We start from the raw sequence: 27822 nt of genomic DNA, 5'->3' as shown, positions 1-27822 counted from the left end.
CCCTGTCCTGGGCAGATGCGGGTTCTCCACACACACGTGTCTTTGTCCCACTTTTAATTGGTCGCAGCGCTGGGTCAGTTGCTCTAGGGATCCCTGAGGTTTGTCTACACAGTGAGAAATATGCCAACCAGATTCCGGGCCTCAGGTTTCATCTCATTGAAACCGAATCAGAATGGGCATGGCAGGCGTAGACACGGGCTCTGGGGGGAGAGGCGGCCTCTGGGCCAGACCCTGGTCCTGTGGGGACATCGCCGTCTGCAGCTCCTTATGGCCGACCGTGACCGGTTTACAGGGTGAGGCCCAGAGGCCTCCTCTGTAGGGAGAGCAGGACCTGGGTGCAAGTGGCCGGGCGCCTCCTTTTGCAAAATCTCACGTTCATCGTCTGCGCCACTGTGCTTCCTGCGGGCTCGGCACACAGGCCCTGGCACCTGCCACACACCCTCCCTGTCCCCTCCCCAGAGCCAGGACGACGAACCAGCTCGCACAGGTGACAGTGTGCGGCGCCGTGGTTTCCCCGTGTCCTTGTGGTCTTGACTAGAATGGTCCTGTGTCGTGCATGGATTGTGAGCCTGAGGGGCTGTGGTCACACCGAGAAGAAAGGACCAGCCGAGTCCAGACCCTGAGGTCCTGCCCGCGGGGGCATTGGGGCCGGGCTCCCGGCTCTCAGGACAGGCTCGCTCTTTGGTGGTTTGGGAAAGGTCTTCAGTTCTGGAACCCGTCTGACAAGGAGGTTCATAATTAGCCTTGTTACCACGAGGGAAGGGTCATGCGTGGAGGGTGTTTCCCTCTTGCTCCAGAACGTCGTCCGGAAGACCAGACGGGCTGTGGCGTCATCATCCTCCCGTAGCCGGTGGCTCTACCTTGTCCTCGCTGACGGGGACGTTAACGGGGTGTGGTCCTGGGCCGCGCTCGGCGTGCTTTGTAACGCCCTGTGTGTTCCCTTTCAGCCCGTCACTCCCGGCCCTAGACTGGCAGCTGCCGTCGCGCTCGGGACCCTACGAGCTGAGGATCGAGGTGCAGCCCAAGCCCCACCACAGAGCCCACTACGAGACGGAGGGGAGCCGGGGGGCCGTGAAGGCATCGGCTGGAGGACACCCCAGCGTGCAGGTACCGGGGTCTTTCCCTGGGGGACGCGCCCGAGCCCAGAGGTAGGAGCAGCGGCTGGAGTGGCCCCCATGGCAGCAGCCGGCGTGGCTTCTCCCGTTCTCAGCCAGGCGCGTGAGCTCTGCGGCGTGGGCCCCCGTGGTCTGTGCTTCTCTGTGCGTGGTGGCGGAGTGCGGGGACCCCATAGCTGCCGTCACCGACCCTTAGCTTTGTGTGAAAACGGGAAGCCTCTCCAGTGAGTCCCAAAGCCCGCAGGGGGCAGTCCACGTGCCAGGCCGTGGTCGGTGGGGCCGTGGCCTGGGCCTCGTGTGGGCGGCTGAGGGTGTGCTGTTGCCGCGTCCGCACGACACTGCCTGTCCCTCGTCTCCCCTGGGGCAGGCTGGTTCAGACGGGATGGGGCAGCTGGGAAACAGCCCGAGGGTCTGCCTCACGTCCCTGGTAGCGCGGGTGGGCCGTGTGGATGGGGCACCTTCCGCCAGTCCCAGGAGACTCAGCCCTGGGGGTTTTTCCTTTTTTTAAGGTGTTCTGGAATAGCAGTTTTAAAAGAAAATAAATATAACCTTTAAACGAAGATGTTTTATTTTTGAGGAGGTTCCTGTTGTCAGAGGCCAGGAGGGCCGTCCACGTGCCGCACAGAGCTCGCCGCCCAGGGTCTCGCCCTCCCCTCCCCTCCCCTCCCCTCCCCTCCTCTGCTCTGCGGGGCCGTCCGCCGCCCCGCATCCCAGGGGTCCCCTAACAGCCAGTCCCAAAGAGCACTGGCTGGCGTTTGCGGGAGCTCCGTGGACGCGCCCCCACCTTCTGTGTGGAAGGTCGATTTAAAGACTTCCTTCCTTGGAGAAGGTGGAGTTTTCTGGGTGTGGCCCCGGCCCAGCAGCGCTCTCTGCTCCACACAGACCACGGGCCGGAGCTCCTGGAGCTCTGGGTGGGCCCATGGGCTGGTCCCGTCGGCTTCCCGGCGCGTCGTCTGCCCTTTTCCCTGCTTTGGGATCCCTCAAGCAGGACGTGGGAGGGAGAGAGGACCTGCCCGGACGCACCGAGCATCGGGGAGCATCCAAGGGAAGAGAAGCCACACGCAGTCGGGACCGGGCTGGGGTCTCCCGCCCACAACGGGGCTGATTCCGGGAGCAGATCTCCCACGCCAGACACTTGGAGGGGAATAAGGTTCTTGGCTTTCGAGTTGGAACATTTGTCGTTGGTCACTTGGGGACCCCTTGGTAGCCAAGACACAGGTAGTGACCACTGCCCAAAGGTGTCACCCTTCACCCCGTGGAGGATGTGTGGGCACAGAGCTTGGCTGCTGTGTGGACGTCAGCGGACTTTGACGCGTTGCCGACAATCTTTGACCCTCCTGGCCAGCCCAGTGGCGGGACTCTCGGTGGCTATGTGCGACGGCTTTACTCTCCTGCCCAGAGCTCCAGGCGGGGGACGGGGCAAGTTTGCACCCCCATTCCCCCTGTTGACCCTGGGTCCCAACCTGTCATTGGGGGAACGAGGCGGGTAGAAGGTGCTCAGCAGGGCACCTGTGTCTTTATTTTATGCCATTTAGATAAGAAGAAATCCTGCCGGGGATGGAGCCCCCGGCAAGAGAGCCGTCCGCCCAGGCGGCAGTCAGCAGCGTGGGGTTGGTGGGAGGGCGTGGGGCGGTGTTTGTGGCCATGTGCTTGGTGCCAATTAGTACCTGCTTGCTTGGCCAGGGACCGTCCGCACGCGGCAGCCAGTTGGACGATTTCAGCCTCACCTCCCCGGAGGATGGAGGACGAACAATGCCGCATTAGCCGAGCTCCGTAACTGGACACTTAACTCCCTTTCCCGCTGCTGCTGCTCGGAGCAGAGTGGCCGGTGCAGGTGGGGATAAGGCAGCTCCAGGAGAAGAGAGAATTGGGCAGCAGAGGAATAATGGCCATTTCTTGAAATTACAGCGGCAAGGGGCCTGGGTCCTGCCCTGGAGGGAGCAGCCGCAAACATTACCTTTTGTGTTGAAATGCAAAGCTCGAGACTCCTTGGGGACCGCCTCTGGGCTCCCTCGAGGGAGGACTCCTGGAGGACTAGGGAAGGCGGCCCCTGGGCCCTGGGGGCTGCTGTTGCCGCTCACACCTTACTGGACCCCCCACCCCCACCCCCACCCCGGCCTCAGAATGGCGTTCATCTGTCAGTGTAGACATTGCGGAGAAATTAACAACTTGAAACAGTATTTAAAATATGTTACAAATTATTTCAGATGAAGTGAAGGCAGATGGAGGGGCCGGTTTTGTGTTTAAAGGGGGTGAACCTCCCTCAACCCTGCGTGTGAACTGCAAAAAGTAAATGGTGTTCAGCAGAAAACGTCAGGTGCTGTCAGCACTTCCCCCGGGAGATTAGTAACTGGCGCTTTCTGATGGACCCGCAGCAGAGTGAGTGTGTGTCCGTGCAGGGGTGAGGTAGATTAGTAACTGGTGCTTTCTGATGGACCCGCAGCAGAGTGAGTGTGTGTCCGTGCAGGGGTGAGGTAAGCAGTTATGAAGAGGGGGCTTTGGGGGTTTGCTTTCTTTTTCAGTTGGTGGACCACAAATTGGATAAAAATAGAAATTGCGCACAATTACAAAACAAATGAAAATAGAAAAGCGTCCCGTTGCCGCGAAAGCACACTAACCACAAGTTTTATTCTGTGCTGAGCTATTTTCGCGTATCCTCTGACGCGGTCTCTGGCGCCACGCCCGCTGCTGCCTCTGCAGGAGCCGGGCCACGCCACGGGCAGTTCCTGGGAAGCCACATAGACCACCAGTTGCCCTGCGGCCGGTGGGTCTGCGGCAGGTGGGCTCTGGTCCGGACCGACGGAGGCCGTCGCAGGCACCGGGGAGCCCCATAGAAACGCGCGGTTCCCACCCCTGCCGCCGTTGACCAGACCGTCAACCCCAGGCGTCTCGGTCACAGCCGCCATTTTCTGCAGACGGAGGTGCTCCCGCTGGGCCCCAGAGGGAGGACCTGCTCCTTTTCCGCAGCGTCAGTGACCGCAGGAAGGAGCCGCCCAGCCCGCATCCAAGACGCACCGCGACACACGCGGCATCCTTCCCAGACACAGTCAGAGCAGGACTGCAGGGTGGGGAGGGCCTTTCCGTGTTCTTGTGGTCCCTCCGCGCTTGTGCGTGCGGCCTGAGAGCATCTCAACGGGCGGGTGCTGGAGCCTGTGGGACCCCGAGAGCGTCTCAACGGGCGGGAGCTGGAGCCTGTGGGACCCCGAGAGCGTCTCAACGGGCGGGTGCTGGAGCCTGTGGGACCCCGGCCAGTGTCGTCTCTCCTGAGCTCCTGTGTTCATACCCACAGTTGGGAAGGATGTTGGCCCGTGCTCCTGGGCCCTCCCAGGCTGCCCACCCTGCACCCCGGGTGCAGCCCGGGTGTCGCAAGCCCAGGAGGTCTGTCTGCGCCTGTCCAGGGGCCGGCAGCTTGGTGTGCCTGAGAGCAAGGCCTCCTGGGTTCTCAGAGGCCCGGCCCCTGGGTCCTGGGCGGGGAGGGCGGGCCTGCTGTGGGCCTCCCCTTTTGGGGGGGAGAGTGGGGGTGCGGAAAGGCCGGTCCTCCTCCAGGGTGGCTGCTGACACGCCACGGCCTCGTGCTGCAGGGTCCCCTCGCCGGGGCCAACCGCGTTGCCACCAATGCTCTGCTGGTTCTGGTTTCCCTGGGCCCCATCCCCAGAGCAGGGTCCCCTGTTCCCACCAGCCCTGCAGGGGCCCAAGCAGAGACCTGGGGGACATCGCTGACCTCTGACCCAGGGTCAAACCGCCCAGCTCTGCTTACTGAGTCACCCAAACAAGTGCTCGACAGCGTCCAACCCACCTCACAGGAGGCGCTTGTGTGTGAATAATTCAAAGGTCGCTGAAACCGGAAACCCAGGGACGGTCTCATGAAGTTGGAAGCAGCATGTCGGGTTCACAGCGTGTGCCGTCCGTTTGGCTCCCAGTCACGGTCAAGGGGCAGCGAGGCCCCTTCTGGTGATGGTAGAATTGGCTGTGGACCCTCTGCGGGACCTTGGGGGGCCCCCCAGCCATGTGAGCAGCATGGGGGGGGGGGCTGGCACGTGAGTCCTGGCTGCAGGCGCAGGTGTGGTCAGGGGGGCTCTGGCTTCGGGTGCACGTAGGGTGGCTGTGCCCTGGGGTGCCAGTGTCTCCCTGGCACCTGGCTTCTCGGCTTACCTGGACCCCCACAGAACATGGTATTTGCTGCCACGTCCGGGCAGAAGCCCCAAGGGAGGGCATGGACATAGCAAGGAAGCCGGCAGGGACCGGGCCACCATGGTGACTCACTGTTTCACGCAGCTCGTGGCCCCGGAGCGAGGGTTCCGGCGCCCCCGGAAACCGTCCTGGGGTTCGAAGGTGGGCGTGTGCACTCTCAGCTCGTTTCCATCACTCTAGTGTCTGGCCTACAGGTTCTTACTTGAGTCGTCCTAGTGGGTGTTGCCTCCTACTCGCAGGACTGGGCTGTTCACCCGGAAAGCCAGGATTCCCACAGAGGACAGACGGACGGGTGTTCCCAGACGACATTCGTGCCTGATGGCAAATGTGCAGGGGTGTCTGAGTGTGAGCATCAGGATCTTCAGATCCCACGGCCGCCCAGCAGCCGAGAACCACACCAAGGGAGATAAAATGCAGGTCTGACCCCCGCCCCGTGGCCAGCGTGGCCGACCTGCACAGGACGTGGACTCGTGTCTCACAGGGCTGCCCCTCCCCTTGCTGCTGCGTCCAAGCAGTGGGTCTGCCAAGCACACAAGCTTCTGCCGGCGCCGCTGCGCCCCCCATGCTGCGGGGCCACGACCGGTGCACCTGCCCAGCCCCATGTGCAGAGAGCCATCTGCGTTTATGGCCAGCAAGGACTTGTCCCTCGACGGAAAGCCCGAGGGGCTTCCTGGGGCCATGGAGAGAGATACTCCACTCTGCGCACCCCTCTAACATTGTGGCGTCCAGCAGACCAAACGTGGTCTTTGTGCGGGAGCATGCGGGGTCGTGGCAACGGCTTGTGACACAGGCAGGTCCCTAACTGTGGGTTTTAAACAACTGTGTGCGTTTCGTCATTTAGCAGAGCTGGTGGAAGTGTGGCTTGTGTTTTCCTCGCGGCCCCAGATGTCCCCTTGTGAGTAAAGTCCGTGAGTCGCGAAGCAGCGGATGCCACCAGCAACCCTCTGATTTGAGGCTCTGGCCTCCTCATTCAGGGCTGTCCAGACTTCAGAATAAGGTGGTTCCAGGCTCAGAAGCTCTGCCACTGGCCCGCGATCGTGCCCGGTGTTCTAATTAGCACCGGCGGGTTCCTGCCGTCCTCGAAGGGACCGTTTCCACACACAGGCGGTGTCTGTGCTCACTGTGGCCAAGCGTCCGAAACGTCAGGTCAGGTGCGGGCGGCATGGGGGTCAGGCGGTTCCACTGGGACAGTGGTGAAGAGCAGGCGTCCTTAATAAAAACATCAGAGCGGGGAAACCCACGCTCCCAGCTGTCCCTCTCCAGGGTCGCTGAGCCACAGGGCCAGGGGCCCACAGGGCGAGAACGGCTGGGAAGTCTCTGTCCCATGTGCTCCGAGGCTAGGCCTCCTTCCCGCCGGCTGCCCTCCGCGTGGGCGCCCGGAACAGCCCGGTGTTTGGCCTGTGAGCCGAGCTCTCCCCCTGAGGAGGAAACACTGGGTGTCATCCCCCCGGGGCCTCACTGAGTACAGGCCGGCGTGGAGAGAGCTGCCGCCCCGACGCGGCCTAGTGCTTGCAGAAAGACAGGGACATGATGTACCGGCCGTGGGCGACAGCTCTGTGGGACCCCGTCTCCTGCACGTGGGTCCTGGGAGCCGACATGGGCCGGGGATGGTGACCCCCTTTCCAGGCGCTCCGGTTTTCACCCTTTGTCTGGCTGTGCCTTCTGAAGGCTGCCGTGTCTTTGCGGGGAGTCTCCAGATGAAGGACGCTTCTTCCTGCGCTGCAGAGCACTGGCCGCCGGCTCTGCGCCAATGGGAGCGGTCGCCCCGCGCTGGGCTCCCCCGGGCCCCCGTCCTCCAGGAGAACACTGGGCTCTTGTCTGTGACAGGGCACTCTGCTCTGTGTCAGCACAGACCCCTCTGGGCCCGCCCGTGGGCCCGTCTGTGCCGAGGTGGGACGCACAGCCGTGCCTTGACCAGCCCCCATGGCACTGGCTGCCAGGAGAGGTGCCAGCCGGGCCACAGGCCAACGTCCCACCTGCTGTCTGCATGCCGCGGCCGTCAGCCTTCCTGCCGGGGCCCTGCCTCCACGGTCCCCTGGGTCCCTGAGGGCTAACACCAAGGCCAGCCATGGCTTCTGGAAGGTTCACCTGCAGCTGCAGCTCTGTCCACACCTCCTCCTCGTACCGTAGTGACAGTTAAACTGACCAGGTGTTGTCCTGCCAGGACTCCTAGGTGCTGCCCTGAGGAAGAAGAGGGTCCGGGAGCACAGCCTCGGGGGCCTCTGACTGACCCCACGTGCAGATCCCGGGGTGGCAGGAGGTCAGGGGAGGTAACAGACGCGAGCTTTGTGCGACCAGGGCTGCGTGGAGGGTGCTCCCCCCGTTCAAGCCCACGTACCGTGGACGTCTGTGTGGCAAGCGGGAGGGAGACTTTGAGCATCCGGTGAGTGAGCTCTGTGGGGACGCCACCTCATGGGACCGGGCATTCCTGCATGTCCGGGTCTCTGGGGGCAGGTCCCAGGAGCTCCTGGGAGCCCTGGATGTGTCCCTGTGGGAGCCCCCGACCTGTGCCGAGTCACACCTGCCACATGGTGGCTGGGGCTTTCCTCGAGGATAGATGTTTCTACAAGTTTGCTGTCTCTCCCCTGCGGCCAGGTTCCCGGGTTGCCTTGGGGTCTGGAGTCACCGAAGGTGTGTTTGCCGCTGTGGTTCACCTTAGTGTTTCCTCATGGTTTCTGGGGCCCTTCGGCACTGTTTCTAGATCATTTTTTTCTCAGCAGAAAGTCGGGGTTTCTCAGCATGTTTTTAATTAGAAATGCTAAATGTAGTGTTTCCATGCAAAACATTCTTTGCTCCGACATTAATGTAACTTCTTTTCCGTGGCTTCCACGTGTCTGTGTGGTCCCCCATCGTCCGCAGCGCCCCGCACACCAGCTCCGTGGCACGTCTGAAGATGCACCGTCCGTGCGCAGGGTCAGCCCGCAGGGGTCGGGCCGGCTGGCCCGTGAGGGTGGTCCGGGAACTTTGCTCCTGCCGTGGGACAGGACCCCTGCGTGCCATGAGCCAGCGGGCAGCGGGTCCAGGTGTCTGCTGCCCACAGGAAGCTGTCCGGCCATGGCCACAGCTAGTGGTGCACCTCAGCTCCCCCCACCGGTCTGGCCTCTGCCCATCGCCCTCTGCTTCAGTGGGAGCCAGTCTGTAGAGTCTCCGCTCTGCCCTCATGGCCTGTGGCCGGGAGCCCTCCACGAAGACCCTTAGGGCACTGCCGTGGCATGGCCGCTCTGGCATCAGGGGCTCCTGCCCATTTCCCTGAGCTCGGAGGGGAGGGCCACACTGGATAGGAGCCTGACCCGTCCCTGACGCACAGACGTGCCCGTTGAGGGGCAGGGGCTGCAGAGGGAAGAGCTCGCACGCGCTGACGTGCTCCGCTGCCTTCCTCGGCTCTCCCACGTGTCGTCCAGCTCCTTTGTCGGCGGGCGTAGGTCTGCAGTCTTGACGATGCAGGGGGCGAGCGGCGGGCTCTCCTGGGCCCCCAAGTCACATGCGCCGGGTCCCTGACCACTGGGAACATGAGATTCCGCGTCCTGGCAGGTTTGCTTTGCCAGGGCCAGAGAAGGAGGCCCACCCGGCTCTTGGAGCCCCAGGACTCCCGCGTTCGGGTAAGTTTGCCGGCAGGGTGTCTGTGGGGGCTGAGTCGTGGGCGAGGACAGGGCCTCCGTTTCCCTCGGTCACGACCGGAAACCAGGCTGGCTCCGGCCTCCCAACCGCAGAGCCGCTCAACGCTGCGCACCTGCTCTCAGCACCCGCGGACCTTCCTCCCGGAGGCGTCGTGCTGGTCCCGGACGGGGGCGGCAGCTGGGGACGTGTGATGCCAGCCCCACCGGAGCCTCCCCGACGCGGCCCGTCCGCAGCGAGAACAGACGCGCCCATGGTGCTTGGGTCCGGGCGCCACACGCGGGAGCAGGTGTGGCCACGGGACAGTTGAGCCTTGAGCCTCTTGGCCGCCTCTGCTCTGTCCACGTTTTGTTCGGGATGGGCGTCCGGCGTCAAGTGAGATAAAATACACTCTCTGTGTAGACAGTTAACTGTTACAAGTTCTTGGCAAGTTTCACGTCCCTCATTAACTCGAGCCGTCCTGTTGGCGAAGTGAGTGTAAGCCCAGAGGCAGACCGTGTCCCCGCGCCACGTGTGGGCCCTGGCGGGTGGTCCTGAGGGGCCGCCTCCGGACGTCTGTGCTTCCCAAATGCTCACACGACAGACCCTTGCCCGCTTACTGGGCGGTGACGGTTTACTTTTCACCATTCAGAAAGAAAAATTCTGTGTGTCAAAATGCAGGAAACTCTAGAAATGAGCTCGTTTTCCTGACAGGAGCCGCCCCCTGGAGCCGCTCTCGTCCGTGACTAAGTGCAGTTCAGACCCGCGGCGAGAAGCCGACCTGCGCCGCACACACCTGCCGCCACCCGAGGGCAAACCTGGTTGAGGACCTTCTTCAGACTTGCTCCCGGGAGGGACTCCCAACTTTAGGGAGACTGTGTCATCTTGGTGCGGCCGCTGGCTGTGGTACACACCCGTGCACACGCGCTTGCACACTCACACCCAGAGGCGCACTCATACAGCCATCATGCACAGACATGCACTTGCACACCCCACAGGCACACAGCCATGCTCGCACACACGTGCACACACAGGCTCACACACCTGCGCGCACAGATAGGCAAGCGTGCACACCAGTGAGCATTTGTGTACTTCACGTGTGTGCGCGTGTGTGCACGTGGCGGGCGCGATGTCACTCTGCTTGCTCTCTGGCCGTGACACAGGGTTCGGGGTCATTTACCCCTCCCGGAGGCTGCGCCTGGGCTCCAGTGTGTGAGGGCCTCCGTCCGGGGCCTGTGAGCTACTTCCCCGCGGTGGATACTCAGCTGTGCTCGTGTGTCCAGGGTCAGCGAAGCGTGGCCATGAGGACGGTGTGCTTAGCCTTGCTGCGATGCGGCCAGTCCCCCGTCCACACGCTCCACGCGGGGTTCTGCTGACCACAGCCCAGACCAGCTCTCACAGCCGGCGCTGCTCAGACAGACACTCTGGGCGCAGCCTGAGACATGGACCGAGACCGAAGCCATCGAGGCCGTGGGGCCCAGGGTAGCAGTCTGTCAGAGAGGCTCAGGGCTCGGGACAGACGCGGGACGCGTCCTGAGGTCCCCCTTCTGCTCTGGTTGAACAGGCGTCCATCCTTCATCCTCTCCGGTGGCGCGGCTGTGGTCATGGCAACCGCTCGACCCGCCGTCGCCGCCATCGGATGCTCTGAGGACAGCGACGCGTCCCTGTCTTCTGTGTCCCTCAAGAGGGAGCCATGACCCACTCTGTCGCGACTCTTGGTCACTTGGTCCTCGCTCCGGCCAGCCGAGGGGCCGGTGCTGGCCTTGTGGGAGTCTCGCCTCTGAGAGAGGGCAGGGTCCGGGTGTGGGACAGTCGGGCTGCTGGACCCGCCCGGCCAGGGCTTGGCTGGCCGCCAGCACACGGCGCCAGTCCTGGCAGGTCGGCTGCACGGGTGACAGAGGCTCTCTAGACGCTCCTGCCTCAGAGAAGCTGGGACTTGACTTGCGGGGACGACACGCTGTGTGTCCTCACTCAGGGCCACGCGTGAGCAGCGGCTCCCGGACGCCGGCAGAGCTGAGGCGGCACACGGTCCTCCACGACTGAATCTCCCTTCACCTTCCGGAGACAACAGCACGACGCGGGCGTTCACCTGGAAAACAAGCCTGCTTTCCTGCTGTCCTTCTGTCCCCCAGGTCGCTTACGGGGAAGACATCACATCGCAAGTTCCACGGTGCAAACCGGGGGATTTTCTGCCACGGAAAATGTCCGCTCAGTGACGCTGCTGGAAGTGACTTGGCGTGGTGTCTCGTGGGGCCCGGATCTCTGCTCCGCAGACGCCATCGGGATTTCCTGCAGGTGCTTTGGGGGCGAGGCCTGGAGCTGGTGCCTGTCTCCTCGGCCTGCCTGGTCCTCCCAGTGCCCGCTTGCCCAGGAGCTGCTTCCTGACCACGAACCACGTGCCAGTGGCCTCTCTGCCCACGTCCAGTGAGACGCACGCCTGTACCTCCATCCGTATCTGCTCTCGTGCTGTCTCGCACAGGCCCACGTGCACAATCATGCACACGTGTGTCCACACGCATGCACACACAGCATGGCCGGCTTTCCGAGGTCGTCCTGAGTGTCCTTACTGGGCGGTGTGACTACAGGCCTCTCACACACTCAGCACCGGGGCCCGGAGCCCCTAGTGAAGGCCCACACGGTTCCTGGCAGGTGCCTGGGGGCGTGACCCGGGAAGGCCCGCGTGGACCCGTCATGTCTGTGTTCTCAGACGGATCAAGGGCTCTCCTCCGACCGCTCGGTCCCCAAGTTCTCGTTCCTGGTTTTCTCCTTTTCTGCCTGTCTTCATGAGGTCTCCAGGGCGGTGGGTCGGCGTCTGGTGACAGGCTGTGTGTTTGTGTACGGCGGTGCCACAGGCACCAGTTGCCCTGACCGCTAACCCACAGGCCACCACCACGCAGACGCCGTCCGAGTCCTGCTGCTGTAGGGCGTCGTCTCCACGTCCGGAGACCAGGCCTCTCGCCTTCTCGGGGAGGGAGCGCGTGTGGGTGCGGGAGACCCTTCTGGGGGCGGGACCCCTCGTAGGCACGGGCGCGGCCTCTCTGCCCGGTGAGGACTCAGGACCTGCCGTGGCAGCAGCGCTCGCGCTACTTGGGTTTGCAGTCCCTGTGGTCACCACAAGTTTGGCGTTAAAAAGGTGTTGTTGAGCTTCCCTCTCCGTGCGGCTTGTTTGGGCCTCGAGGGAAGACACAAATTTCACACGCTGTGAAATGCACCATTTCCCCGTGAACGCATGGCCCGTGAGCAGTGGGCCATGGCCCTGGGCTGGCCGGGTCCCCACACCCTGTGAGCTGCACGTGCGCCAGCCGCCCTCCTCCAGAGGACTTGGCCCACTTGTCACTCGCCTGTCACCTCCCCGTAAGTGCTGAGTTCAGCACCAGAGCTAAAAACAAACATTTTCACGTGTGGAAAACTTAGCGGTTCTTCCACCTTGGAAACGGAATGCTGCGTTTTGTTCAGTTTAGTTGAAGCAAAGACAGGTCACTGTTGTGACAGGTAATTGTGTAAATATTGTTTTGACAGACACTGAACGTGCCAGGGGCATGAAGCCCAGGCGGGGAAGTGTGAAGTATTCAAATGACTTTCCTGAAAATGAACTTCATGTTTTAAATAATAGATGTTTATCTCCCAGGATAAACCTTAAATATGCCCGTTTTCACTGAAATGGCATGTTTTTAAAAGGACGAGCTGTACCCAGAATCCGCCGCGTCCCGCCGGCTACCAGAGGCGCCACAGGGCGGTCCCAGGGGACGTGGAGGCTCATTTCCAAAGCGTGTGACTGCAGCGGGGCCGCGGTCGAGCCCGTGGGGCTGCCTCCCCTCCGTCTGGAACACGCCTCAGCCACACGAGAAACCGTTTTGGCCGAAGACTCATTTACGTCTTATTGTGTTAAATGTCACGGAATGAAAGAGCAAGCGGCGGAAATTGTGCCTTAATCAGGCTCTGATTTTACTTTCATGTTTCCTCTCACAGAAACACTGATTTGAGTCTAGCTCGGCATTGAGCTTTCTGAGCTCGTTCAGTGGACAAAAGGCTGAGGGCCCTCCCCAGAGAGGCTGCGGGAGTCGGCGGCGGACAAGCCGGTCTTGGCTGCAGCCCTGCCCAGCACCGCTCCTGGGCACACTTGTGTGTTCACGTGGGAAGAAAGCGTCTCAGCTGGGAGAGGAAACGCGTTTCGTTTCTGTGGGACGGAAGCAGCCCCCGCGAGAACCGCGTCGAAACGGGCGCTGCGTGTGGGCTCTGCATGGCTCAGTGAGGGACTCGTGTGCACGGGGTCACGGGACGGCGCGTGCGTGTGCAGGGCTGAGAGAAGCCGTGCTGTGGCCTCTCCACCTGCCGAACACATGGCCGTGGCACATCCGGGCCCCCCGCGGAGACCCTGCCGTGGGCACACGCCTGCACACACGCGTGGAGTCCGTGTCGGTCAGGCACCTGTGGATCCGGAGGGAAGTGACTCTGTGTTAATGTGGAAAAGCCACATGGACGAGACCACGTCCACAGATGCGTGGAGCCCGTCACAGGCAGAAAATGCTGCAAACGGCGCGCCCAACGCACCCGCCTTCCCAACAGAGCACAGTGCCCCATGGTGTGTCCAGATGTGAGTGTGGGTGTGTGCACAGGCCCACGGGGTTGCAGTGTGAGTATTCGCGTGCCTGTGAGTGTATATGAGCGGTGCCTAATGTATATTGACTGTGAGTGCACAAGTGTTTGCTGCGTGTGTGCACGTGTGAGGTCTGAGTGTGTGCATGTGGGGTGTGGGTGTGCGTGGGGGGGTCTGGCGTGCGTGTGCATGTGTGATCTGAGTGGGGGATCTGAGTGTATCTGTGTGCACTTGAGCTCTGAGTGTGCGTGTCTGTTGCGTGTCTGCACGTGTGAGTGTACAGGCGTGTGCGGAGTGAGTGGGACACTTGAGAACACTTCTACGTCCCCAGCCGTGCCACCTCCTGCACTGAGCACCCACCTTCGGAGGTTGCCCAGGTGACATCAGGGTCTCTCCTGCCGTACCTGTGGGACTTGAGCACACGGGGTGCCCCGGCCCTCAGCCCCTCCCCGGGACCTCACGCACAAGCGCCCAGTTCTCTGCCCTGGCGGGTGGCAGGCCGGGCCCCGGCACTCAGGCTGCTGACTGCGCGGATCTGCGCCGTGGACAGCCCGTCGTTGTGCAGATGCTCTCATGGGACTTGTAGGGGCTCATTTTCTAAGCGACTCACACAGTAAGTAAACGAGTCCTGGCTTGGCTTCGATTCAAGGCTCGCGCTGACTTGAGGCACCCTTGTGGCTGCGGGCGTGTTCCTGGGTTCACCGATACTGGGGCTCGGTCTCGGTTCTCGACCGGCACTCTGACATCGGAAGCGTTTGTGTTGAAGGTTCTGAGTCGGGTTGAAGATGAAGACGTTCACATGCTCTGGACGCGTGTCGCGACACACTGGAGCTGGTCTCACTCAGCCCCGGACGGTGGGGCCCGGCGTGGCTGTGTTCTCCTCCCCACGCCAGGGCCCCCTGGAGAGGCTTCGGCTCTCGGCCCACGTGAAAATCGACGCGCACGCACTGGGCACGTGGATACCTGCACTTTCCAGGAAGCGAGAGGTTTCCTGCCCGACGCTGGGGACGAGCCGACCTTCCCCCCTCACGGCCTCTGGCAAGCACGCACCCGCGACTCAGGACAGAGTGGGTTCCTTCCGAGGCCGGGGGCCACACGGGGGGCGCAGCCAGGAGCCTTCAGAAGGGAGCGCCCAGCCCACAGGCCTTCCGCGTCCCCATGGCGTCTCAGTGACCGGCCCCTGGAGCAACGACCATGACTGCACCCCCCTGGCAGCCGCCGCCGTGCCCGGAAGGACAGCGGAGACCAGCCCTCGCCCCGCATCCCCCGTCTGGGCTGTTGCTCGGTGTCTGACGTTTGTGGTTCTCCAATGGAGACGTGAGGTTTGCCAGCCTGCACAAACCCCGCTGCCTGGAGGCGGTGTGCGAGGGTCGGCCCTGGACGCCTCCTCACAGCCTCCTGCCTGCAGAGAGACCCTCGGTCTAGGTTCACGTCAGAGCTCCGGGAATCCCTGTGACACCCCGGCACGGCCTTCGCCTCGTGCCCTCCCAGCCGCCACACTGCCGGGGACGCCGTCCATCCGTTCCTGCTGGTGTTTGCTGCCTGCGCTGGCCCCCGAGGGCACGGGGCCGCCTGTCCCGCCACCACGGTCCTGCGTGGACCAGCAGGTCCTTGTGACTCTGTATCTGCCTCCTCGGGGTGGGCGAGGCGACCCCGGCTGGGTGAGGTGACCCTGGGGTGGCCCCCTTGCGGCACAGAGGCAGAGCCCGGGTGTCTACGTGGCTGTCCCTGTGCCTCCCGGCCCCGCCGCCTGCATCTTACCTGCCTTGGGCACGGAGGAGGCTGCTGTGGGGGGCTCAGGTGGTGTCCAGCCCTGGCAGCCTTGGCCGGTGGGCGGGATGTGTGTCCGCGTCGAGGGTCACCTTCGGTAGCTCCTCAGAGAGCCCACTCTGGCTGCGGGCCGGCGGCAGTGGCCTCTGGTGGCACTGGTGGCGTTCCTACCCAGATGCCGTCGCTCTGTGCCTCGGACGGTGTTGTTTGAATGGCTGCCGTTGTCAAGGGCCACGACACAGAAACAAAGTAGAAGTGAGGAGGCGTAGGGTTTCGGGACCCATCTGGGGCTCTGGGTGGTGCTCCGGGGGCGCGGGCTGACGGGCATGGTGCTGCATGTGGCCGTCACCTGCCCCTGGAGGGGACGGGCCCTGAGCCGGGAGACGGAGGATCCGAGTGTTTACAGCTGTCTGCACGTGTCCTCTTTGCTGTTAGGACGGTTTGCGAGTGAGAAGGGGGACCTTGACCCGCCCGGCGCGTCCGAATTGTTGAGGGAGAGAGTTGCGAACGGCGTGGTGTGGCCCTGGGTTCGTGGGTGGCGCCAGCCGGACGCGGTCCTTTCGGCGGAAATGTGCCAGGCAGAGGGCAGACGGCGTTGTCACAAGCGCCGGGGAGGAGGTCGAGGCTTCGCAGGAGGCGGGAGGAGCCAAGCACAGCCACACGTCACTACATCGGTGCCTGGGGTGCTGCTCGTGGTGGTGGCACGTGTGCAAGATGTGCGCGTGCGTGCGACATGGGGTACATGGGCACTGGGTGAGCGTGCGACGCACATGCCGCGTGACACACGTGGGTGCGCGTGTTGGATCGGAGGCGACAGCAGTGCTCCGGCCAGCATGGGACTAGGAGCCTGTCACAGGGCCGCGGACGGACTTAGTGCCGATCACCTGCTGCGCGTTTTCTCCGTGAGTCAGCTCTGCCGGCACACGCGGGTGGGCTCGGAGCCGTGGGCCGGCACGCGTACGGAGGCTTCTCGTTCTCTTGCCAGCTTCACGGCTACTTGGAGAACGAGCCTCTGACCCTGCAGCTGTTCATCGGGACGGCCGACGACCGCCTCCTGAGACCCCACGCCTTCTACCAGGTCCACCGGATCACGGGCAAGACCGTCTCCACCACCAGTCACGAAGCCATTCTCTCCAACACCAAAGTCCTGGAGATCCCGCTGCTGCCCGAGAACAACATGCGAGCCATGTAAGCTCTGCGTGTGGCCGGGGCGCTCGGGGCGGGCGCTGGGCCGCGTGGCCTCCCCCCGGCCTCTGGCCTGGGCTCCGCACCCGTCGAAGGCACAGGTCCGTAGGGGGACGGGTTTTGGTAGGGCCTCTGCCTCTGGGCACGTGGCACTTGAGCAGCTCGGTTCCTGTGGCCAGTCCCCCTGTGCCTGCGTTCACCTCAGGAACACGACACCGGGTCATTTCTGAGTTCGGGGGTGACCGCACAGCGACCCTGACGGTGGGTGGGGTGCAGAGTTCTCTCGGGGTGGGGAGGCCCTGTCGCCGCCGATGTGCTCCAGGGAAGCCGTCTCTGGGCTGACGACTGACCTTAAAAGGCCCGACCCGCAGCCTCCTCCCCTCCTCCCGAGACTGTCGGGCGCCCCACGCTCCGCTCCCAGGGGCTGAGGAACGGGCCGTCTCCCTCGCGTGCTGTCGCGTGGGCCCGGTGGGCTCGGCGGGGGGCGGAGCGGAGACGCCCTGTGTGGCACGTCAGGGACGGACGGGCAGGCGTGAACCCTTCTTCCGAGCAGTGTGGACTGTGCTGGGATCCTGAAGCTCAGAAACTCAGACATCGAGCTGCGGAAAGGGGAGACGGACATCGGGAGGAAGAACACCAGGGTCAGGCTGGTCTTCCGGGTCCACATCCCGCAGCCCAGCGGCCGGACGCTGTCCCTGCAAGTGGCCTCGAACCCCATCGAGTGCTGTGAGTATCGGAGCCGGCCCCGTGTCCCACGTTCTGCTTCGTGGCCCCTTTCCTGTCCCTGCGCCTGGAGACCTGTGACCTGCATCGCTCCTGTCCCTCGCCCGCAGCAGCAGCCCCCGAAAGCTCGCCGTGCTGGGTTCAGGTTCACGGGCTCTGTTGGGGGGGGCCCTGCTCTTGGCACCTGTGGGGAAGAGCGGGGAGCTGGTTCCCAAACGCCAGAAGCTTGCGCTCGTCCCCGTGAGCTAATCCCTCACATTTCAGAAACCCGGCGGGATCCTGGCGTCTGGTCCGTGGGGCCGCGCGGATCTAAGCTGGGCGGCTTGCGGGTGACTCGCTCACCTTCCCTCCCAGCCCCTGCTTTTCTCTTCTCTCGTCGTGCCTGTGATTCAGGGGCGTCCGCCTCGAGCCCCAGCACTCTGCTCCTGCCGGGCCGCGGCCGCAGCAAGGGCTGTGTCCCCTGGGAGTGACCGTGCTTTTTTCAGCCCGTGAGGCTGTTGGTGGAGATCTCACAAGCTGCCTGTGCCCAGGCCTTGAGCAGGACGCCCCGGAGGTCTCTCTGTGTTCTTGGAGGAAGTGTGGCTGGCCCGCCCACCCCCTGGCCACTGTCCGAGTGTCTCCTGTCCGGCAACCCCTCTTCCTTCCCTCGTAGAGTGTGGCTGCCCAGCGGCTCGCTGTCCCTTGTCTTAGAGGAAGGGCTGGGTTTGGTTCCCTCACCTCTGACCTGACCGTCTGACCTACCTCAGAGCCTAGGACTCTTTCCCCGCAGTGTCTGTCCCGTGGCCCCAACGTGGAGCCCCACAGACACCCGTCCCCACACCTCAGCATGGCCCAGGGCTCTGCCGCAGGCCCCTGCACATGCCCGAGGCGCAGCCCCTCCCTGCAGCCCCGCCGGCTGGGTGGGAGCCGCGTGTGTGTAGCCGGCCACGGGAGCTTTGGGTTGATGGCCTCACGGTGCCCCGTCCTCCCCAGGTGACCCCACTTCCCTCTGTTCCGCGCCTTGCTACCTGGCGGCTGCGGGCCTTGTCCCAGACCCTCTGGTCCTGTGGCTCCGCTGACAGGACCCAGGGTCCCGAGACCACACCCCCAGTATCCACAGGGCCCACGGCCGGGCCTCACCACGACTCCCAGCTGCAAGAGCCCCTGGACGCAGCGTCCAGATGGGTGCTTCTCACCTGGAGGCGTGTGTCCTGTCCGCGAGGAGCACCTGTGTCACCCTAGAGGCCGAGGGTCCCCCTGGGGTGGCCTGTTCGTGCCCAGACCTGCACCTGTGCTCAGGTCCTCGTGACTTGACGTTCCGTCCAGATCAGACGTCCGCCTGCTGTGCTCGTGTCCGCGTGGTGCCGTGAACTCGCATCTCGTGAGGAGGCCGTGCGTGTACGCGCCGTGCCTCCCACCAGAGCCCGAGATGCTGCCGGGAGGTGCCCGTTGCTGACCGGCCGGCCGACCCCGGGGTGCCCTCTCGGGTCACGGCTTGAGGTGGGGCCGGGGACACGTACTCACTCTCCCTGTTCTGACCCCACGCAGCCCAGCGCTCGGCCCAGGAGCTGCCCCTCGTGGAGAAACAGAGCGCGGCCAGCTGCCCTGTCCTTGGTGGGAAGAAGATGGTCCTGTCCGGCCACAACTTCCTGCAAGACTCCAAAGTCATCTTCGTGGAGAAAGCTCCAGGTACTTCCCTTACCAGCGGACCGGGCCGTGCTGGCCGCTTTGGGCGCCGGGAGGGTCAGTTCCTAGAGGCCGAGCCAGGCCGTTCTCTGGGTCTACGCGTGCTGGGCAGCGGGAGCAAGCCGTCTGGCTCTGCCGTGCTTCCCGGCCTGCCGCCGCTGGCTGCCCGCGCCCCCTAACCCTTTGCCCAGCCTGGACGGACGGATGCTTCTTGGCTCCGAGCAGCCCCTGCTCGCGGCCACTACATGGGCTGAGTTTGGCAGCGCCGTTCTGCTCTGTGTAGACGAGGGCTCCTTGCCTCTCCGGACCACAGCCTTCTCGGTGGCAGGTGTGTGGATGCAGAGAGGCTGCGGGAGGCGGTGGACCCGACCCGCACTCCGACTGGAGCCCCCACTGCCCTTGGCCTCCTTCGGGCCCCCTCTGGGTGCCGCCCCGGGATGCAGAGCGGGTGCTGTTGTCCTCCGTGGCCCGTGGGCCCCGGGGCTCTCAGTGCAGGTGTCGATCTGGGTGCTCAGCGGTGCGGCCGGGCTGCTGCACGTGCGCGGTGAACGGTCTCTCTTCTCTGATGTTTGGGTGATAAGCCCCCGGCTGTGCACGCAGCTTCCCACGCCCCAGGACGCCCGACCCGTCCGGGGAGAGGCCAGCGGGCACTCGCGTGCGTAGCAGACTAGGGCGGGCGACAGTGTGTGCGGGGCTCAGCTCTCGCCGAAGCTCTCGGCGGCTTTGATTTCGAGCCAGGTCCCTGCTGCGCGTGGCCCACGAGGCCCTGCCCCCCGACCGCAGGCCTGTGTTTCCTCCTCCCCGTTAATGGAGGGCGCAGGACCCACGCTCCCCACTGGAGACCACGGCGGGGTTCAGCCGCCACAACAGGGTCTTGATTTTGTGCCGAGAGCGGGAAACTCAAGTGCCTCCATCAAAAAGGACTTGAAAGTCCTGTGCATTCCGTGCGCCCGGGCTGTGTAATCACATGCACGATTGGAAAACCTGAATTACAGGGAAAACCCACGAAGCATAATGATCAGGAGAATTTGTGTTACTCTAACATCCTTCTTTGAAGGAGCCTAATTTTGAAAGATTTAACCTTTTGAGCTTTAAACATGTGAATAAATGTGTGGGGGGAGGGGCTGCGGGGCGGTGCCCTGCCGGCCGCGCAGCCGGGCCGTGTGCCGGGACGTGGCCCACGTCGCTGCTTCTCGGGTTGTGGCGTGAACCGGGGGTCCCCACGGCTTCCTCCCCCGCCTCCCCCGACCGGGCATCATCTTGGCCCTGGGTTGGGACTGTGGGGCGTCTCCTGGGGGCTCCCGCCCTGTGGGAGCTGTGGGGCTCCTTCTGCTGGGTGGGCTCTCCCAGCCCCGCTGCCCGCACAGTCCTAGATCTTTGCTCCGTGGCCTGGGGGTGCCATGCAGAGGTTGGCCGCGAGCCTGCAGTGTGGGGACTTCGTCCACGGTGCTGTCCCCTCCGGCCCCCTCCTGCAGCAGCCCTGAGCCTTGCACGGCTGATGCGACGCTGGCATGTGTGGCGATGTGGTCGCAGGCTGTGCCCCTCGCAAGTGAGTGTGAACGCCGTGGTTACGCGTCTGGACGCTGTCTCTGGGGTGTGTTTGTATTTAAATGAGGTGGTTGGCACGTTCACACACGCACACACACAGGACAGGTTTCCAACAGAAGGGGCTGCATGTTAGCCTTGACCCCTGGCACAGGGTCACTCCGCTCCAGCTGACGCGTCCTGCTGTGCCCTGTAACCGTCACGAGGCTTTTCCTACTCAGCTCTTGGGAGAAACCACTGTAGTCACTTTGGGTTATAGCCGTCCTGTGGGCTTTAGATGAGGTCATCGGTCTGTTGCAGAAGTCAGTCTTTAAACCACTGTTTGGCGCCAAGGCCAGAGCGTGAGCAGGGAGACCCTCTTCGCGGAAGCCCTGACTGGGAGTCCCACCGGAAAGACCCCCGTGGACCCTCGGGCTGCTCTGGGTGTCTCTCTCGGGCGCCCACCACCCGTGTCTGGGCCTCCCGGCCGTGGCTCCGGACTCACGCACTCGTGGCCTGCGACTTGGTCAGGGCTTCAGGGGGCGGTTCTTCCCGCCTGGGGGCCTGGCCGCGCCCGCTGCGCTCCCGGGACAGCTGCACCTGCCCTCCTGGGGGCAGCGGGTCGCAGAGGGAGGGGCGCCTGGCACCTGCGCTGAGAGCCCGGTTCAGTGTCCTCGTAGGTGGCAGCCCTGGCCCCTCTGGTGGGCGCTGGTGAGTCCCCGTCCTCGCGAGATGGGTGAAGTGAGCGAGAGCAGGTGTGTGTGAACAGGTGTGTGAGGGCAGGTGTGTGTGGGTCGGGCCGTGTGTGAGCAGATGTGTACGGCTGTGTCTGTGTGAGGACCCCTCTGTTGCTGCAGGGGTGCGGCCACATGGTGCGGCAGGGACAGTGTGTACAGGAGCCCCGGGCGCCCTGTCGTCTCTGCTCCAGCCTGCGCCCGGCGGGGCGGGGCTGCGGGTTCTGGTCACCTGTGGTGGCCCAGCAGCGAGGACACAGCCGCAGCCTGGCGGGTGCCCATACCTCCCATCTCGGCCTGGTCCAGGGCTGTGGCGTGGGTCCTGCTTCCTTGGCTCGCGGCTCTGCGAGGTTTCTGGAGATCGTGTGGACACGGACATGGCCGACTAGGGGGGAGCGGGTGCCACACGTGCAGGTCGTCACATGGCACGGAGGTCCCTGGCACAGTTGTGGGAGGGGTCCATAAGAACAGCCACTGCCCCTGGCCCTCCCGCATCTGCGTGGCCCGAGGGGACACCCATGGGCAGTGTTTTCGGGTGGCCCACAGGCTTCCCAGGCAGCAGGTGCATCCCGCCGGGGCCTGGCCGTGCAGGGTGGAAACAGCCTCTTGGATGGCATCACCTGGGATCCTGTGCAGGGCCAGGGGTGCCAGAAGCCGTGATTGTGTCCAGGGAGCGGAAGGGGACAGTAAGCCAGCGTGTGGTCTGGACGAGGCTTCTTCTCACACTGTGGCCTCGGACCCCACGCTTCCCCACAGCCAGGAACTCCGGGGTGTTCTAAGGTGTCTCAGGAGCAGCCCAGCCGGCAGGATAGTGGGACGGGGTGCTGTACAGAGGCCCTGCGAGGTCAGCGCATGTCGCGGAGACCCCCTGCTCCTCCCCGGCGTACTGACGCCCCAGGATGCTCTGGTGCCCCCTGGGGAGGTGAGGCCTCGACCCGGCCCGTGGGAATCCCAGCCCCTCGCTGGGCTGTCCCAGGCTCCCGAAACGCTCTCCAGATCCTCCATTTGAGGGACGGGGCAGCCCCTGAGGGTTCAGCGTTACCTTGGGCCCCCAGTCCTTCCTGGGGCATGGTGTCCCGTGCTCGGGGATGTGTGGAGGACCCAGTGTGGGCAGGAGGGCCTTTCTGCAGGCCCCTGTGGGGCTTCCCGAGTCAGGCCTCGCACCGTTGCTGGGAGACGCTTGTCCCCAAAGTTTCTTTTCTCTGGGCCGGTGGCCAGTCTTTCCTTGTGGTTTGCCCCCGAGCCACGCCCGGGTCCCCTGGGCCAACACCGAGGGGACATCCAGAAAGCGGGTGCGGGTCCCACCCCAGCGGTGAGGGTTTTCGGTTCCAGATCCCACCCTCTCGCACCCGTCGGGAAGGGGGAGGGGCGCGGGAGAGGGTGGGCATGGAGAGGACGCTGCTGGACAAGGTCACGCAGACTACTCCTTGCTCCTGTCTCCAGGCCACAGATGCGCGGGTTGGAGAATTTAGGTTTTGTGTGACTCTGTTGAGATTAAACTCACATACTGTGCAGCTCGGACGTTTAAGGCTCAGGGGTCGGTTCTTTCAGAGCCAGGCAGCCGACCCACTCGTGCTCCGTCCACCCCGTGCCCCCGCCTGGCAGATCAAGCCACGTCTGTCCGTGTGGCTCTACCCGTTGGGGCAGCTCCTGGAAACCACACTGTGGGTCCCGCAGCGTCCGGCTGCTGCCCCGAGAGCGTCTCAGGTGCCCCGGGCAGGGGTGTGTGTGGAACTTCATCCCTCTTGCGGCCGGTCGTGTTCCATCGTGTGGACGGACTATGTGGTACTACCCACTTGCGGTGTGGACGGGACCTGCGCCCACCTCTTGGCTGTGGTGTGCCCACACGCACTGGTCCACGCGCACGTGTGCCCTTCCGGGGTGTTGCCTGGGCGCGGGGTCCCGGCTCAGGAATGCTGTGTTCGGCCGTGTGGGGAACTGCAAGCTGAGCTGCAGCAGGAGGCGCATTTCTTTCTTGCTTGGGAGCATCTTCTGCAGGAAACAGGCTGCTCTGAGTGGCGCTGGGGGCCCCTGAGTCTGTGGCCTGGGGAGTATCGGAGATTAAGGGGCATGAATGTGGGGGCGTCCCCCCTCGGGTAGGACCCACCTGACCAGAACAGCCCCAGAGCAGCCCCCGCCCCAGAGTTGTATCTGCCGTGGCCCCGCAGGAGTGTGCAGGGGCCCCGATTGTGCATCTCCCTTTGCCTGACCACCTGCAGCTGGTGACCTGTGTGGCCTGCCCCATGGCCCGCAGACAGGTCGCGAGGAGACCACAGCCGGGAGCGTATCCCGCCCCGTGGCCGTGTGCTTCTGTCCGATCCCGCCTCTGCTGCCTCTGTCCTGCCTGTCGGCTGTGCGACCGGCAAACCCCTTCCGCGGATGCTGTGACTCGGTAGGAAGCCAGTCCCCGGGCGTCCGCAGCTCCTCTCGCCGGGAGCTGGAGTAACCGCGTCCAGAAGGCTGCCAATGCTTGCGCGGAGACTGGGGGCCCCCATGTGTGGCCCCATTGGGCCCAGAGCCCACCCGGGAGCTGTGTGACTAAGAGCTGGGCTGGAGGCAGCCGCAGCCGCAGCCCAGTGTGGAACCCTCCTGGTGGCGGGTGTGGCGGGGAAGCCTTTCTGATGACTCACGCGGCAGGGGGTTCCCTAATGATTCGAATAGTTTTACTTCTGGGCTTGCGCACAGTTTCCTGCCGAGGACCCTGGGAGCTCTAGATAGGGCTGGAGCTCCAAGCTTGCTTGGGGCTGGCCCTTCCCGTCCCCACAGAGGCTGAGGCTTTGCTTGGCCCAGAGACTGAACGGCGGGCCCCAGGTCCAAGAGGCTCCTGGGGAGACCAGCAGCCACGTCTCTCTAGCACTGGTGCACGTGGGACGCAGTTTTGTAATTGCCTAGAGTCCACGATGATGAGCCACATTGAATGGCCTTGGACAGTCTGTACACATTTCTATGTCTGCGTAAGTGGACAGCAGCTCAGGTAGGAGCCTCAGAAAGGACAGGCCACGCGGCTGTCCCTGTGCGCTGTGTCTCAACCGCAGATACAGAGTTGGGGCCAATAGGGCTTGCGCCCAAGACTGGTTCCCAGGCCTCAGGTGGGCAGGATAGTGCAGACCACCAGCCCCTGCATGGGGGCCTTTCCGAAGCTGGCGATCAGCGGCAGTGCTGACGGTCTGTGGACTGGCGCCTGGCGGGGTTGGCGTTGGGTAAGCTGCACGTGGCGTGTGCACGGGGCCCGTGTGGCGTGTTGGCCCTGGGCCGACACTCTGACGAGGACGGGCACCAACAGGCCCAGGAGGGGCTCCGCTGGCACACAGGCTGCGGCCCACGGGGACGCCAACAGCCTCACGATGCGGATGAGCTTGTGAGACGTGATCACAGGAAGTCCAGGTCTGCTCTGACTCCTCCTGGAGGGCAGATGGTGGGCGTGGGGTCCCTTTGCTGCCAAACGCCCTCTCCCTGCCCCTCGTGGGCCTCAGTTTCCCTCCTGCCCCGCATGCTGGCTGTGGCCCCCCCACCGGGAGGCCCGGACACCCTTGGGATTTCCTCAGGGAAACCCGAGCCGCGCTTTCCACCGACAGACGAGAGCCAGCAGCAGCCAGGGCTGCCCCCACTGTCCAGGCCGTAACGCCGAAAGTTCTGTTTCTCTCAAGTTGTTTTAAGAGGCACCAAACATGAGGGACTTGCTTACAGGAAGAACAACTTCGATTTCCTTCGGCCAGTGGTGGGCAGGGCCCCTGCCCGCGAGCCCGAGGCCGGTCTGGTCCGCACGCAGGGCAGCATCACCAGCTCCCAGGCTCGTGGTCGTCCGTCAGCTCCGGGAGCCGGGGGAGGCAGGCTGGGCGCTTCTGCCCTCCGGGAAGTGAGCGGCTTTGTGCAAGTCTTGGTGCCTGGAGAACGGCCCGGGGTAGTTTCATTTCCGATTCTGTTTTGCTGGAAGAGATGTGGACGCTGGTCCCTTGGGCTACCATCTGCGTTTTGTCACTGAGTGCTTCATCTGGTGGGTAATTCGTGCTGGGACCTCGGGCGTCCCAAGAGGCTGCCCTGGTCCTGGCAAGCTGACCCTGCTCCGGGCTCTGGGTGACTCATTTCCTCCGTCCGTCTGCACCCTCCGCCCCTGCCCGCCTGCGCTGTCAGGCACAAACAGATTTTGTCGGCTTCGTTTATGTAATTTAGGGTCTGCGAGACACATACATCTCTTCTTTGCCAACAGCAGGAGCAGAAACTACGTATGTTTCGCTGTCACTGTTCACTGGGACGGAGTTGATAGAAGAGGGCGAGGGGGACACCTTGGCAGGAGACTGACCCCTGCTCCTTCAGATTAGCTGCCCAGCCAGTCCCCGCACGGCGGGCCGACAGTAGAGGGTTTCCAAAGGCCAAGAACTTGGTTTGCTGACGTTCCCACCAGCGGGCTTCTCGGGGCTCCCTCCCTTGCTGGCCTGGGCCTGCAGGACAGTGAGCCTTTCAAGGCCGGCTGGGAGGCTTTTTGCTTTTTTTTAAGCATGCAAGCGGCCGCTGGGGTAGGGGTAAGAATACCATGTTTTGCATTTTTGTATCCTGATGTGGCAAGAAGTTGTCACAGAAAGGATTTTCTCATTTAGCCGGCAGCTTCTGTGAGCAGAGGCCAGACTGTGGGTCCTGGGCCCTCACTCGTTAGAAGAGCTCTGCTCCTACAACATGCAGAGGCGTCGCAGGCCCCGGCCATTCGGGTCACGCTCCCCGGTGTAGGGGCCGCGAGCGTGGAGGGGGCGAGCATGAGGGCCAGGACGCACACCCGGTCCAGGCTGAGGCCCCGCGTCTTCCTGGGTCCTGGCGCCTCTCCTTGGCCTCACACCCCTGTGACCAAGCTTGTGCCTGTGGATGACGGCGTGGGGGCAGGTTTCTGGGGGGCTCCCTGCATGTGGTTCTCTCCCACAGAGCCCAGGGCCTTTGGGCTGCACCAGGCTCCCTGCCGCACGCCTGGGCTGGGCACGTCCTCTCTGCTGTCGACCTGCACGCGACTGTTCATTCTTAGGAGCTAACAGCCAGTAGGGCCCGAGCTGATCAGAGGGCGGCGGCCTCCAGGGTCCCCTGTGCTTGGCGAAGGCCCTTGGTTTGGGTTGGGGGCCTCAGGCAGGCCCCCGGAGTGATGCGCTTCCGTCCGCCCCTCTCTTCTAGATGGTCACCACATCTGGGAAATGGAGGCGAAGATGGACCGAGAGCTGTGCAAGCCGGTGAGTACGGCCGGACGCGCGGCCCGTGGTGGCGCCGGGCGGCTCTGGAGGCTGGGCTGGGGGTGCCGGGCTCTGTGCGGAGCCCCCCCGCTCACAGGAGCCATGAGAACCACCTGGATCCCGGAGCGCAGGATCCCGGAGCGCAGAGCAGAAACTGCGGTGAAGCACTTCTGGGAGCTCGTGCTCTGGGGACACAGGACATGCGGGAGGCAGGACCCCGGCCCGGGAGGCACCCCCAGCACTGAGGGCTGCTGGCTCTTGCGGGGGCCGGGGGCTTGCACCAGGCTCACCTCCTGGTGGTCCCACGGGAAGCCTACTGCTGTGAGCGTGAGTGGCCCTCACCTGCCCCTGCATGCCGGGCCGCTCGAGGTCGCACGCCCGTCAGCCAGCAGGCTGTCGTTCTGCACGGGAACTAGGTGTGGTCAGGTCTCGTGTAGGCGCTGGCCGGCTGCGGAGGTGGGGCCCGCAGACACCCTGCATGCACGCCTCCTCCCCACACTGGGCTGCCCATGGCCCCTGGGTATGGTTCGCGCGTGCAGGTGCCCCCGTGGTGCTGACGGACGGTGCCCTACGCCGGCTTTCTGCGGCTCGTGCTGGCTGGCACGCCCCCGTCCCCTTCGCTGGGGCCTTCGTGTTGAACCTGGGCTGCTCTGAGGCAGCAGTGGGGCCGACGGTCCGCCTGTCCAGGTTGGCACTGGAGGGGATTCTCGGTGCGGCGGGACTAGGGTGTCCCACACAGCGTGTGTGTGCTGCCTGGTCCTAGAAGGGCAGTGCGTGTCTTCGGGCTCACCTGATCCAGTGTGCCCGGCCAGTGGCCGAGGGAAGACATTCAAGGTTCTCCCAAGCTCCAGGCTCACCCTGCTGACCGCGGGCAGGCGTGTGTGGCCGTTCTGACAGTGCAGAGAAGCAGGAAGTTGGCATATTCAGTGCTCGGGGAGGGAGTGTCCTGTGTTCCTGGGGCTCCGGGGCCCGGGTGTTACAGCAGGCTTCCCAGGGGGCCTTTGGGTGGGGGGATTTCTGGAGCTTTAGGTCGTCCTCTCTGCCCTGCGGCTGGAGGACTCCCGAGTCAGGAGGGGAGCCCCCGGCCACCACGGAGGGGGCAGTCTGACGGTGGCGCGCGGCGAGCCCAGGCAGCCCGGGTCCCCCGCAGGGGCTGCATCAGAACCCAGTAGGTTCCCGGTGACTTCAGTTTCCTTTTCCAAAGCTCTAATCCGTTTACCAGAAGCCGTTACAGCTGGAGTCTGATGGAAAAGGTTCCTCCCTGGCCCCAGGGGAAACCTGTGCCCGGGAGCTCAATCCCTCCTGTGCTGTCCAGGCCTCCTCCTGCCCTGGGGACCTCCCACGAGCACACGGGCTCCTGCAGGTCCGGTCCCATTTCCCGCCTGCCCCAGAAGCCCGAGGACGCCCCTTGGGCTGCGGGCCACGCGGTTCCCCGACGGGGCACTCCTGGCTCAGCAGGGCCTCCAGGTGCAGACGGCTCCCGGCTTTGTCGTCAGCAGACACCTGGCAGCGGGACA

At 64.1% G+C, this 27822-nt stretch overlaps 1 protein-coding gene across 9 annotated transcripts in view; it reads left to right on the top strand.

The window, feature by feature from the left end:
- NFATC1 (nuclear factor of activated T cells 1) overlaps positions 1 to 27822 on the top strand; it is a 93110-nt gene that overhangs the window by 25014 nt on the left and 40274 nt on the right. For all 9 annotated transcript variants that reach the window (XM_059138662.1, XM_059138666.1, XM_059138665.1 and 6 more), the window contains 5 exons: positions 948 to 1107; positions 16253 to 16455; positions 17006 to 17178; positions 18703 to 18843; positions 26250 to 26305. In XM_059138662.1, the coding sequence (XP_058994645.1) occupies positions 948 to 1107; positions 16253 to 16455; positions 17006 to 17178; positions 18703 to 18843; positions 26250 to 26305 (733 nt within the window). The remainder of the gene's footprint in view (positions 1 to 947; positions 1108 to 16252; positions 16456 to 17005; positions 17179 to 18702; positions 18844 to 26249; positions 26306 to 27822) is intronic.

This window comes from Mustela lutreola, chromosome 11 (assembly GCF_030435805.1).
Source record: "Mustela lutreola isolate mMusLut2 chromosome 11, mMusLut2.pri, whole genome shotgun sequence".
Classification (NCBI taxonomy): domain Eukaryota; kingdom Metazoa; phylum Chordata; class Mammalia; order Carnivora; family Mustelidae; genus Mustela; species Mustela lutreola.
The sequence above is the reverse complement of the archived record's forward strand: the minus strand, read 5'-3'. Positions and strand labels throughout refer to the sequence as shown.